The 13,251-nt window shown below is 46.2% G+C and overlaps 1 protein-coding gene across 2 annotated transcripts in view; it reads left to right on the top strand.

The window, feature by feature from the left end:
- nbeal1 (neurobeachin-like 1) overlaps positions 1-13,251 on the top strand; it is a 57,029-nt gene that overhangs the window by 27,548 nt on the left and 16,230 nt on the right. For both annotated transcript variants that reach the window (XM_078291138.1, XM_078291137.1), the window contains exons 16-32: positions 111-230; positions 574-883; positions 1,409-1,494; positions 1,770-1,859; positions 1,987-2,164; positions 2,627-2,760; positions 4,528-4,687; positions 4,787-4,889; positions 4,995-5,154; positions 6,091-6,249; positions 7,186-7,345; positions 7,923-8,011; positions 8,685-9,305; positions 10,807-10,982; positions 11,684-11,972; positions 12,299-12,607; positions 12,902-13,051. In XM_078291138.1, the coding sequence (XP_078147264.1) occupies positions 111-230; positions 574-883; positions 1,409-1,494; positions 1,770-1,859; positions 1,987-2,164; positions 2,627-2,760; positions 4,528-4,687; positions 4,787-4,889; positions 4,995-5,154; positions 6,091-6,249; positions 7,186-7,345; positions 7,923-8,011; positions 8,685-9,305; positions 10,807-10,982; positions 11,684-11,972; positions 12,299-12,607; positions 12,902-13,051 (3,294 nt within the window). The remainder of the gene's footprint in view (positions 1-110; positions 231-573; positions 884-1,408; positions 1,495-1,769; positions 1,860-1,986; positions 2,165-2,626; positions 2,761-4,527; positions 4,688-4,786; positions 4,890-4,994; positions 5,155-6,090; positions 6,250-7,185; positions 7,346-7,922; positions 8,012-8,684; positions 9,306-10,806; positions 10,983-11,683; positions 11,973-12,298; positions 12,608-12,901; positions 13,052-13,251) is intronic.

The raw sequence follows: 13,251 nt of genomic DNA, 5'->3' as shown, positions 1-13,251 counted from the left end.
CCCGGTATTGAGAAGAGAAATGGCTATTGACCAAACTTTTCACGACTGATTTAGGAGCAGCAATGTCATAATTGTAGGGGATTGAGTCGTGTCTGTGTGTCTGTCTACAGCACAGCATCGGTGTGGTTCATGTGCCAGGAAAGAGACCGTTTGGACAGAGCCTCGTCTACATTTACGTGGATGGGCAGCAGAAACTGTCTGCCCCCCTGAAGTATCCCACCATGACAGAGGTGAGACCTGCACAGTTTTTCCATTTTCCATCCCTTTAATGTTAATTCTGACTGTTTTTTTTATCTACAACACTGCCGATTACATGGTTGTATTTCTTCATGAAATCTTACCTAGTGTAGCTTCAAATTAACTGCTGTGCAGGTTACAGCTGTGTGTTTATCATGAATATTGCAACAGCTTTGAACAGCCAATCAGAACTGAGAATGGAACTATCTGTTTTATAGATTGTAGGTTTTGCAGTGTGCTGTGTGTATGTCTGTTTACACTGAGAGGGAAAGAAGGAGTGTTATGTGCACATCATCTAAGCTTTTGTTTGTTGACTCTCCATCTTTCACCCCCCAGCCATTCACCTCCTGCTGCATCGGCTCAGCGGGCCACCGGACCACTACGCCCCCGCCCTCCCAGATCCCCGACCCCCCCTTCTCCTCGGCCGCCGCCCCTTCCGGTCGCTCCTCGCTCGGGGGCATCCTGTCGCCGCAGGCCTGGGGCGGGCTGCTGGGGGGGAAGCCCGAGTCGGTGACTAAGCTGATCTCGGCGGGGACCCAGGACAGCGAGTGGGGAAGCCCCACCTCCCTGCAGGGACAGCTGGGGAGCGTCATGGTCTTTCACGAACCCCTCCAGCCCAACCACGTCAAAGCCATCTGCAGCGCCGGTGAGCCAAGAGGGAGAGAGGGAGAGAGAGAGACAGGAATGGAAGGCGACAGGGATAGAAAGTTTGCAGTAGTGAGAGAGGCAAAGATAATGAATGGCAGGGTGGAAGTGGAGTGGAAGTGATGGTGAAGATTGGATAGAGGGGGAGAAATGGTGAGGTGGAGAGAGAGAGAGGGAGGAAAAGATTTAACATGTAGATGAGACCAGGAAGTAATAATGACCTTTGCGCTTATCAACACCGTGTTACAAGGTGCGTTACAAGATAAGTAAAAAATGTAGGCAATAAATAAAACTGTGAACAATAAATGAAGAAAGAGAATAAAATGTTAAAGGGCAAATGCACATAGTAATTTAAACAACAAGAAAATAAAAAAGAATACAGATACAGATAGTTCAAATAAAAGCAAGCCTTAAAAAAGCCTTAAAAACCTGTTTGCCTCTCTCTCTCTCTCTCTCTCTCTCTCTCTCTCTCTCTCTCTCTCTCTCTCTCTCTCTCTCTCTCTCTCTCTCTCTCTCATCCGCCCAGGTCCAAACTGTATCTCTCCATTCAAAGCCCAGGAGGCGGAGCTTGGCGACCTCTCAACCAAACTGCTGCTGCACTACTCACCCAAGGTGACTGGACTACACCACTGATAGCTTTCAAATCAGCCACAGCAGGAGTGTAGTGCATGTGAATGTACAGTATTGTGTCAGATAGTAATATGATGGTTCCTCCAGGGGAAATTTGTTTTTGGAGACTGGTTCCAAATCCAGTCACTGTCCCACCTCCATTCATAGCTGGATGGTTATATATCATATTTTAAGCATGGTCTTGTTTGATGGAACAATGACTGACTGAAAGTAGGGGATCCACTGTGCTAACTAAACATGCTCCTGGTTGTCAACAGGCCTGTAGGAACCCCATCTGTCTGGATCTGTCTCCCAACATGCTGCATGGACGCCTGACTGGGAACAAAGTCGTCAACTGGGACATCAAGGTAGGAGGAAGATCCAATACACTCTCTAATTCTTGATGATCTGAAAAATGTGCTAGCAGGGAAAACATTTGTCCCACACTTTTAGAGTCACATCTGTGTTAACGTGTTGCTACTGTAACTGTGGCAGGATATGATCAACTGTGTGGGCGGTCTGCCAGTGCTCTTCCCCATCCTGGAGCAGTTAGTCCAGGTGACCCCCGATCAACAGACCAGCGACCCCACAGCCGGGTCAGAGTTCATCACCCCCGACGTGGCCACGCCCGCCGACGGAGACTGGGTCATCCTCCCCTCTAACAGGGCTTCAGGTCTGTTCCTGCACCTAATCAGTGTCCAGTACAGGGTATCCAGGGTCCTTAAAAGGTCTGAAAAAAACGTAACATAAATTATCTAAATTTAAAGCCTTAAAGCATATTGAAATGTCTACAATGCAATGACAGGTTTCTTTGCGATACATATCCTGCTTTACTGCTTGACTTCATGTCCCTTAACAATCAATTTCCTTGTGTCCTTTTTTCTTATCCTGCCCATATATAGTTTCACAACTTTCATTAGATGTGTTCAATCAGAAATAGGCTGCTTTGTTTCTTCATTTTAAATTCAATTCCAGGTAGGATTAAAAAGGATTTAGAAAAGTCTAAAACTTGCCTTTCTGAAACCTACAGATAGCCTGCAGTGTGGCGGTATTCGTTTTTTTCTCAGTTTTTGAATTGAATGTACATTATCAGTTTTAATCAGTTCTATTTTTATTTTCCATTGTCTGTTCTCAGAGGCGCGCCTGGAGAAGAACCTGGTGGCCACCTTCCTGTTGGTGCTGAAGCATTTCCTGCAGAGACACCTGATCAACCAGGAGAGTCTGCTGCACTCACACGCCATCGCCACACTGGGAGCCCTGCTGCAGAAGGTCCGTTTAGCCCTATTCACAAATATCAATATTAAATATAGCCGCAAGCAGCGATTGCGGGGTCCAAGCACAATTTCAGACAGATAGACAAAACATTACAGAAGGTAGAAAGACACACACAAAAACTGACATTTTGTGAAGATCAAACATGCAGTCTAACACCGGCTTTTGTGTTGGCCCGTGACTTCTGTCAAGGTAATCTTTTCATTGCAACCACATTGCTGGAGTTGTTCACAACGGCCAAACTTTCTATTATTTGTCCTTGATGACTAATGACTTTGGAAAGGACAAGTCTAGATTTGATCCCACAACCTTCCACATGAAAGGCTGATGCTTTACCTAGGAGGAGTTGCGAAAAAAGTGTTTCTTAAATAATTCAAAATGGCAGACAATACAATATGGTGGACATTGAAAGTGATATATGGGTTGGACTCTGCACATTCCAAAGAATCTAGGAACACAAGAATTTTCAGTCTACGGCACACTGTTCAGAAGTTATTGGCCAAAATGTAAAGTTGCTTGTTATAGCGCCACCATCTGGCCAAATGTGCATGGGCTGCCTTGCCTGAGTAGTGGGGGGCCATAGGAGCCCACCTGCCAAATATGGCTGCTGTAGGACTTACGGTTTCTGAGCTGCAGATACTTTTAGCGGATAAAAAGAAAGAAAGAAAGAAAGAAAGAAAGAAGAATAATTCCAGCAAATACAATAGGGTTCCAGCACTACGTGCTTGGACCCCTAATTAAACCATGCAAATCGGGTACATCTTCCTCGTCAAATTATAAAATCTTGACCTTATACAGTTGTCACCAGTGATTTCAGCCAATTTCGTTATCCTGTGTGAATGTGTTTCACAAGATGCAGAGGTTGGGGGAATGAATCATTAATTACACAGGTCCCTACATAATACTAGTCCTGTGTGGATAGGGCTTTAGTCTCTGTTTTTAACCCTATTTGAACTAGATTAGTTTTACAAGGACAGGTCTTGTATGGGATAAAGAATCTCTATGATCAAATTTCTGCATGTAGCCTGGATGTGAAAGGCCATCTTGTACCTATGATTACATTACGGAGACTCATACTGGATTACAATTATGGATGCTGTTGGTAATAATTAAAATTACAGGACCTCCTCCAGTAAAACTTATCCAGCTCAAATAGCTTTTGTCTCTTGTCTCTAGGTTTGTCTCTGTTTTTGCCTGTTTGTCTTTTTCTTTGCATCTGTCTCTGTCTTTGTTTCTGTCTGTTTCCCTCAGTTGCTCATTCTTTATTCATTTGCTTTCTCTCCTCCCCATCTCCTCTTGTTTCTTTGATCGTTACTCAAGTGTCTGTGTTTTTATTTATGTCTGCATGTTTGTATTGGGTGGGGTGGAAATACCCCCGCCTCAGCATTTAGACCATGGGAAACTAAAACTCTCCACTGAGACTCAGATAAAAGAAAATATTTCAGATGGAGTGATAGCTCTTCCAGGCAAGGCGACCCCACCCCGCCCTGTAAATGGTTGTGTTCCTTTTCTCTTTCATGGCAACAGCGTCATGGAGGTTCATTCCTTTATACTTGTGCGCTACCAAACTTAATCATGGTTTAAATACTTAAGTGCAAAGTGCAGAATATGTACCTGTATATTGTAAGACTTTTGTTTCTTTTAAGGTGAGATATTCTTAAAAAAACAGTTTTATATCACCTGTGTTATCTGTAATTGATTTCTCATCTCTCTGTGTTTTGTCATTGTGTGTGTGTGTGTGTGTGTGTGTGTGTGTGTGTGTAGCTGCCGGCGGGCCAGGTGGATGTGAGCGTGCTGGTTGCCGTCCAGCTGCTGGTGGAGCAGGTGACCTATGAGAAGAACCAGGCTCTGCTGCAGCAGCTTCACACACACCTACTGTTCAACTTCAGCATCTGGAACCAGGGAGACTTCCCGCTGCGCATCGGTGAGGCCTATATAGTGTGTGTGTGTATGTGTGTGTGTGTCTGATTGCGATTATCACCAGTTCTGAGTTGTGTTCTTGTGTGTTTTCTTGCGGTGAAAGGTCACATCCAGTACATGTCCACCGTCATCAAAGACAACAGGAAGCAGTTCAGGAAAAAATATGGAGTTCAATTCCTGCTGGACACCATACGCCTCAATTACGGGTGGGCCTCCATCTCCCAGAATTCACAGCTGTAGAGATTTCCCCGTTATAATTTCTCTTCTATTTTTCCCACAAAACGTCATTGTCATCTGCTGTGTATTTTCAGGAGGAACAGCAATAAGGAGAGCGATCTGAGCGAGGACGACATCCGCACCATCCGGGCCTCTCTCTGCGGCCTCCTCAAGTACTACATCAGCAAGGGCATGTCCCAGGAGGAGACGCAGAGCATCCTGGGATACATTGCCGCCATTGGAGACGAGGAGCAGGTGAGAGGGGGGGCGGGGTTAGAGCAAAAATGCCTTTGAAAATTCGTAAAATGTACCATCCTCTTCTGTACAGCCTGCAGCCAGTTTACGGCAGTGTGGTGTATGATTTAAAATAAAACAAATCTTAGTGGTAGAAATTGTGTATTTATTTTCCAATATGCACTGCAAATATACAGTATTAAGTCATAGTTCAATAAAATTGCTCCCAAAAAGGACCAAAATGACCCTAAAAATCATTTCAAGGGAGCAGAAAATGCCTTCTGTAAAAAAAGTGAATTTCTTATCCGGCCAATCAGAGGCTTGGGAAAGCAGAAACAGAGATCTGTTGGACCAATTACAGTCTGCAGTGCAGCCACATCTAAGAAATGTGGAGTAGGTCAAGTTATTATTAGTGTGTAGCTACCAGAAGACCCATATAATTTGGTATCAGTTGATGCCAACAACTTTGGCCATTTGAGGATATAATTATGGAAATAAAATGACTTTTTATTACAACAATTTCTCTTTTCCTTTGAGAATTTACTACGGTGATATTTAAACAGGAAGCTATTTGATCAGCTATTTTGTGAATTCCGTTTCCTCCTCTTCCCCCCCGCGTTTTGTCTTTCCTCTCTCCCTCTTTAGTCACATCTTGTTTTTCATTTCTCTGTCACTTTGCATATCCTCTTACACCGCGGTACTATATGAGGAAGCTGACATCATCCTCTATGAACATATGGTCAATATAATCCATGATCCTCCTCCGCTGCCAGCTCTCTGCCACTATTCATCCTTTCATCAAGCCGGATGAGGCTTCGAATGCCACATCACTAATGAATTATTTAAAACATGTATACTAGGAGAAATAGTCTTTAACACCACATAAATCTCAGTAAAACTTCAGTATAGAACATATTGTTGGTGACTTCACTAACTCTAGCTGTGTGTGTGTTGCAGCTGTGCGGGCTGCTGGAGCTGTTGCTCAGCCTCCTCCAGAGCAGTCCGGCCAGGGACCAGCTCTTCCTGCTCCTCTATGAGCCCGGGGCGGCCGACTCCTGCTACGCCCTGCTGCTCAATAACAAACACTCAGACCGACTCCGAGAGCTCGTCTTCAAGGTGGGTGACAGGCACCTACCGCTGGGACACACCGACTAACAAAAAGCCTTTCACCGTCACAGTCGAGTCTGAGCTCCAATCACTTATTTTTACTGAATAAGAGTTGGATTCCAGCAATGAACTCTCGGGAAGTTAGGGACTATCAGGGAATTTTACAAATGGCTCAGTTCACAGTGGCGGTGGCAAGACCAATTCCTTTAACTAACTTGATGCTTTCAGGCTGTCCGACAGCAGTGAGTTGAGTCAGGACCGGTTCATTTGATTCACATTCATAAAAATGACAGTTTCATAGCCAGCAGCACTTCGGGCAGTGTGGCGGCTCACTTGGAACAGTACAGACACTGACTGATTAAAAATGTTGATTTACTTTCATTGGCAAGCCAGTTCAACTAGTTCACTTTAAAGTATTATTCAAATGAACAATGGATATGTGAATCGACCCATCACTGCTTTACAGGAATATAACAGAATGGATTTTACAATTTGTTTCACACCTTCATTGCATTAGATGGTGGTTTTTAGCCCAAATGTAGTGGAAACCAGACTGTTCGCCCATTAACAAAAACAACATTAACAAACCAGGAAGAAGCAACATTTTTAGGTCATGGAAGCAGTCTGACTTCATTTTGTCACTTCATCAGCGAAGTGACAAGACAACTGTTGCTTTTGATGTTGGATTTTAGTATTGATCAACAAAGTATCACAGTATTATTATTATAGTTATTATCAGAGTCCAATCTCTGATAACAATATCTGTTTTCAGTCCAACATTGGCCCAATCGCAACCTTATTTACAACCAATGGCGAAAGTATTTGGACAGTGCAGTGAGATTGATCTTTAAGCTGACACACACACACTCATGTTTTATATTTTAATTCATATTTGACTATACTTTCAACAATTGAAATGACTTGGTTCTCTCCCCCTCCCTGCAGCTGTTTGAGCGCATGTTGCGCTGCGACCGCGTCTATGAGAAGAGTAAGCAGCGCCTGCGGCTGAGGGAGGCGGGTTACGGCGGCCTGTCGCTGCTCTTCTCCGAACTCCACATCACCCCCACCCTGATCCGCTGCCTGCTCAACCAGGTCCTCCACACAGGTCAGGATCTCTGTTTCAAACCCGCAGGGAGGGTTCACACTACTCCACTTTTCTTGTAGAAAAAGCATTGCCTCAAGCTCATTTTGTGCTTGAGGCAATGTAGGGCGGTGCCTTGATTTTCATCCTACCCATTCACTCTCTACTGCTCACTAAGGCTAATACCATTAAGTGGTCACTCCTTGAATTAATTGAATCAATTCCATGAGGCCTCATGGAGCTCCAAGCCGATAAGACGCGATTAATTTTCTTCAAAGAGAGGAGAGCAGGCATTGTGCATTAAGCTTAATTCAACTCCTGCCGCACATGTACACACGTACACACACACACACACACACACACACTTCAAGGGTAAATGGCTATCCAGGGAGGCTGATTTAGTGTCTGACCAATATGTCGTCTTTTGTATGGATTGATGGAGCTCAAGCTTGATGTTGGGCGCAGTGGACAGGATTGTTCCCCTGTCTGACGCTGGGAAATTATCAGGCAATAGCATTACTACAAGGAAGGTCCAATCAATACCGTATACAGTTGCATAAATGTAATGGTGTGTGTGTGTGTGTTTGTCTAAAATCTGCAGATCAAGTGGTGAACTACAAGGACCTGATGGCTCTGGTCCAGCTCACTCACCGGGCGGGACCCAGCGTGCGCCTCATCGTCTGCAAGAGGGTGAGGGAACACACACACACACACACTTAAACCTACACACTTGCACACACACACAGTTCATTTTCTGTATTGAATAGCAATAGACACAGGAAATGACTGAAGGTTCCAGTAATCAGTCGATATCCTCCTTCCTTAAGCACCCCACACACACACACACACACAGACACACGCTCCCACAACCTCATCCCTCCATATATCTTCATATCGCACATGTTTTTCATTCATTTGTATCTACTAAATACAGTTTATTGCTGTAATTGTCACTTGTGTTGTGTTTAATATCCCCCATTTGTTCTGTTCTTATTTATGCAAATTTTGGCCATATCCTATTGTTTGTTCCTGCAATTTTCACAAAAGTTTCCCCACAATGATCACTAAAATTTAATTTCATCTAATATTCCAGTTACTTTTCTAAAGGTCTAAGTCTGTGTTGGTTGGTAAAAGTAATGCATTTGAACTTGGGATCTAGTGATAGTTAAAGTTTATTGCTCACAATCAACACCAGCAGTGAAAAACATTTAGTTTAGCAGTAGTGGCTATCACCTACTTTGAAGACAAGCTGTCTATTTTTTCTTTGCTGTATCCTATTACTGTTTGCTGCTACAACAACCCAATTTCCCCATGGGGATCATTAAAGTTTAATCTTATCTGTTCTCTCCTCCTCTGTCTCCAGGTGTACCAGCTGCTCCAGTCCCAGCAGGACGCTGCCGTCCAGATCTCCAGGCAGCAGTGTTGGCAGGACACCCTGATGCGGCTCTACCTGCGGGGCGACGGGGCCTCGGCGCTGCGGGGAGCCGACACCGTCAGCACCTGCAGTCTGGACCTGAGCTTCGGCCGGCCCGGTGGCAGCAGTGGCAGCGGCGGCAACCGTCTGGAGCTGCCTCTGGAGAGGAGGGGCCGGGCGGGCAGCGCGGGCCGTCTGGACCGTCTGGAGGACGACCGGCTCAGCGTGGGCGACGCCCGCTCCGTGGACAGCCTGGAGAACGGCGATGTCATCTCGCTGCTGGACACGCCGTCCTCGTCCGCCTCCGCCGAGCCGCACCTCCACCTCAAGCCCTGGGCGGCGGGCAAGTCGGGGGGTCTGATGCTGGACCTCTCCCACCTGCAGGCCTACGAGGGCGGGGAGAGCGGCAGCCAGACGCCCGGCAGCATGCCCAGCACGCCGTCGCCGCTGGAGACAACCAAGCCCTTCCCGGGAGGCTCCGTGGAGCGCGACGCCACTTCCTCCCTGACTGAAGACAGCTTCCTGTTCAGTGACAACATCTCACTGGGGGAGTCCTTCAACAACACTGAGGTGAGACGGGGGAAGCTTAGGACTGCCGGTCCTCTTCTGTCCCTATTCACCTTGCTGAGTTGGTCCAGGGGGAGGGATGAGAGCGGGAGGGAGCCATGGGTATGAAGGCTACAGATTGGTTGGCTGAATTGGTCTGTATGAATTATATATTCAGTATTTTAGTAAGAGAGAGGGGAGTGTTGTAGAGATCTCTAGGAGGGTTTGTTTTTTACCCTTTTTACTTGGTTGGAAGTGGAGTGAGGGGTTTCAATCTCCCTAAAAAACTCCTTATTGAAATCACTTATAATAAGGCCTCAAACAAGTTCACATAAGATTCCTGGAGAGTAAAGTGTTGTCTGGTAACTGAAAGCTCCTGGAAGGAGGTGATAAGAATCCCCAGTGTTGTTTATTTCATATGGTGGTTGTCATTCTGAGGCTGTGTGAATGCTAACAGCCATATCAGTGGGTGAAATGTCACTGCCACCTCAGGGAGGCCAGCACTCACTTTCATCTGTGAAAGCTGTTTTCGTCACTTCATGGTGTCATTAGAAGGCAGAGGGGGAAGAGAGACTTCTCCTCCCACTGCGGGAGCCTGTCTCTGTCACTTAGAGCGTTCACATTTTAGCATTTTAAGCTTGTGAGTGTTAGTTGAGGACTGCGGCACATTTTGTTGATCTTCCCAGCTGTACGAGTTTAGTTAGTATGTATCAAATCATCCACATTCAAAGATAGGGTAGTTGAAATCATCAAGGTCACAGGAGAAATGAAAATATTTCCACAAACTGTATGTTATACGAACCTATAGTTTTGTCGTCTTAGTTAATAGAAGAGATGAAGCTCGACAGGCTCAACATGTGGTTAGCTGTATTGGAGAAGTTTTAAATGTTTGAACTTCTTCTACGGTTGCAGTGTGCGTTAGCAAAGTCAGATTCTGCTGTTGTCTCTGAATGAAAATGATAGCTGTTGTGCTGTAGTGATAGCTGCTCTGCCATCTACCATCTACCGCCCCAATGTGAATGCATCATTACGTCCTGGTCTATGCTTGGTAAACCCACAACAGAAGCTATTTTCTCCTGTCAACAGAGATGGATGTTAGGAGAGATGGCCTTCTCTGTCCGCTGTGGTGTCATTCTTTTCCACACCGCTCTGCTGATCTGAAGCTGTATATTCCTGCTTGTATATCTATATTCTTTCTCTCTTTTTCAATATATTCGTCTGCTGTCATTTTACACAATCTGCACATATGCCGTAAACTCATATATTTTCTTATTGACCTACATAGACTGTATGCTCTAGTGTCTAAATCGTTGGCTGCTTTATGTTTATAGCCCCCATTTGCCCAGTAATCATTAAATCCCATTTTTTCTATGCTGTATCCTATTATTTGCTGCTACAATTATCCAATTTTCCCTATCATTAAAGATTCACTTACTCTAATCTAATAACCCTCTCTCTCTCTCTCTCTCTCTCTCTCTCTCTCTCTGTCTCTCTCTGTCTCCCTCGGCGTGGTGTCGCCCCCTAGCGGGCAGAGGAGGAGCTGTGCAGCATGCTGCTGGAGATCGTGCTGTGCGTGATGTGGCGTGGCGTGGAGGGCTCGGACGACGCGGCGTGGCTGGAGCGCGGCCAGGTCTTCTCGGCTCTCACCAAACTGGCCACCGCCAACGAGCTGCTGCTTCCCGTCGACCACATCAAGCTCAGGTCAGGCTTCTGTTTAGACCGCCGCCGGCTCCAGGGCGCAGCGGGGGCCGGGTACATTCTGAACGCCTGAAGAGACAGCTCCACTTATCACACTCGACGTTGATTAATCGCGCGAGTGGTGCGTTGACTTTTGAGGCTGTTCAAAGGCAGGCCTTGCTGCTCTGAATTTTAATTGGTTATTTCCATGGAGTGGTTGCAAATTCAGGTCAGTCAGTCAGACACTTCACTCTTCTATACAAGGGCACTGTCAAAAGACATTACAGTGTGGTAAAAATGACTCTCTACAAATCCTGTCTGTTCTTTTATTGAGCAGCATCTAATTAATAAATCAAAGTAAAATAATTATTCACATCATAGCTCATTTCCTGAAGTCAGTGGAAATTAATTTAGTATGAAAATGGGTTTAGATGACGACACATGACGGAGAATGAACCTCTGGGTTCTTCACCTATTACTTACTTACACCTTACGCTATCATACAGTGATGTATGGTGACATCCATAGCTAAATCTGCATAATCATAAGACAAACACATACAGTACTTTGGTGTGTGATAATTTACCCTTCCTTCACTCCTCTCTCTCTCCCCTTTCCATCAATCCCACCCTTCCTTCACTCTTTTCCCTCTCTTGCCCAACTTTCCATCTCTTCCTCTCTTGTCTTCCTGTCCTCCTGCTTCCTTCTCCCTCTCCTCTCTCCAGTCTGATGGAGCGTATGCTGGAGTGGGCGGTGGGCGACAACCGCGAGGCGTCGGCTGCCACGTTGCCGCAGCACACGGAGAACGCGGTGCGGCTGCTGCACGTGGTGCAGGACTTCCTGCAGGCAGAGGGCCTGGTCAACCCGGCGCTGTGGACGGAGAAGGTGCTGGAGGAGACGGTGACGCTGATGGACAGCCTCATGGTGTGGTACTCCTCCGGCACACAGTGGCTGCAGCTCTCCCAGGTTGGACTGCGTCTGCTGCTGGGCTTCATGGCCCAGGAGGATCCTCAGGTGAGCCGGCCTCTGATCATACAGAGTCAGTACGGAGTTCATTGGCTGTGTTATGGACTTTCTGCTAAATGTTTGAGAGTCAATGTGGAAATGAAGTTTGTGTCATGTGACCTACTTTTTTATCAGTGCAACATGTGGTTGAGGCAGCACTTTTTCTACAAAAATAGCAGTACTGTGCATATACACCTTAAATTTACCTCTTTGTTTGTTGTGCTGAGTAATAATGTGATACGCAGCAGAAAGAGGGAGAACGCAAGTGTGTGTGAGTGTATGCATCTAGTGAAATCCGTATAAATGACCTTCCAACGCCCTTGTCCTTATCCCAGGTGTGTGCCCTGGCCACGGCCAAGCTGAACGGCATCCTGCAGACCAAGACGGTGTCCAGCCAGGACGAGGCCTGCTATCTGCTGGGGAAGGTGGAGGGCATCCTGCGGCGCTCGGTCCAGGAGCAGACCGAGGAGACCTACTCCTTCCTGGTCCCCCTGCTGCGGACGCTGCTCTCCAAAGTGCACCGCCTGCTCTACATGGAGCTGCACCTGCCCCAGCTCCCCGACACCAACGGCAGCCCCTCCTTCTTCGAGGACTTCCAGCTGTACTGCAACTCGCCCGAGTGGCGCGTCTACCTCGACAAATATGTGAGCTTTTAGCGCTTCGCCGAATCTTTTCATTGAAAGATCAAACAGTCTGTTTCCTATTTCCTATGTGTCTTCACTTTAATAGCCATTTTGATTATATTTGTTTTGGGGCACACACGCCTATGACAGCTTGATTTAGATTCTTGGTTCATAGTACCATCTCATGTCACTCCACCCATTTTTCTCTTTCCTCACTGTAAATATTTTTTCCATATATTCAGATTTCATACAGAAACTATTCACTAACCTGTGTGAAAACTGTCTTACTTTTTGCCATCGGTCCTCTGTCCTCAGATCATCCCCTACATGAAGCAGTATGAGATCGAGACGTTCAGCCAGGGCCACGAGAGCATGGCCCTCTACTGGAAGGAGTGCTACGAGGCCTTCATGGTCAGCCTGCATAAGAGAGAAAGGGAGAGGGGCGAGAGCAAGATCCGCTTCCAGGTCAGTTAGATGCAAGCCTAGGTGCACCACAGTCTGTGTTTTAAAAGCTAAGTTGATCAGTAGCAAAAAAACAGGTCTGCAAAAGTGGGCGTTAACCCTCACTATGCGCTGTACTCTTCCCATGTTGCCTCAGGCAAAGATCACAAAAACATAGCCAGATACAATACTGTAAATGGATCATAATCAAATGAACATAGCCA

Source organism: Centroberyx gerrardi, chromosome 21 (genome assembly GCF_048128805.1).
Source record: "Centroberyx gerrardi isolate f3 chromosome 21, fCenGer3.hap1.cur.20231027, whole genome shotgun sequence".
NCBI lineage: Eukaryota > Metazoa > Chordata > Actinopteri > Beryciformes > Berycidae > Centroberyx > Centroberyx gerrardi.
The sequence above is the reverse complement of the archived record's forward strand: the minus strand, read 5'-3'. Positions and strand labels throughout refer to the sequence as shown.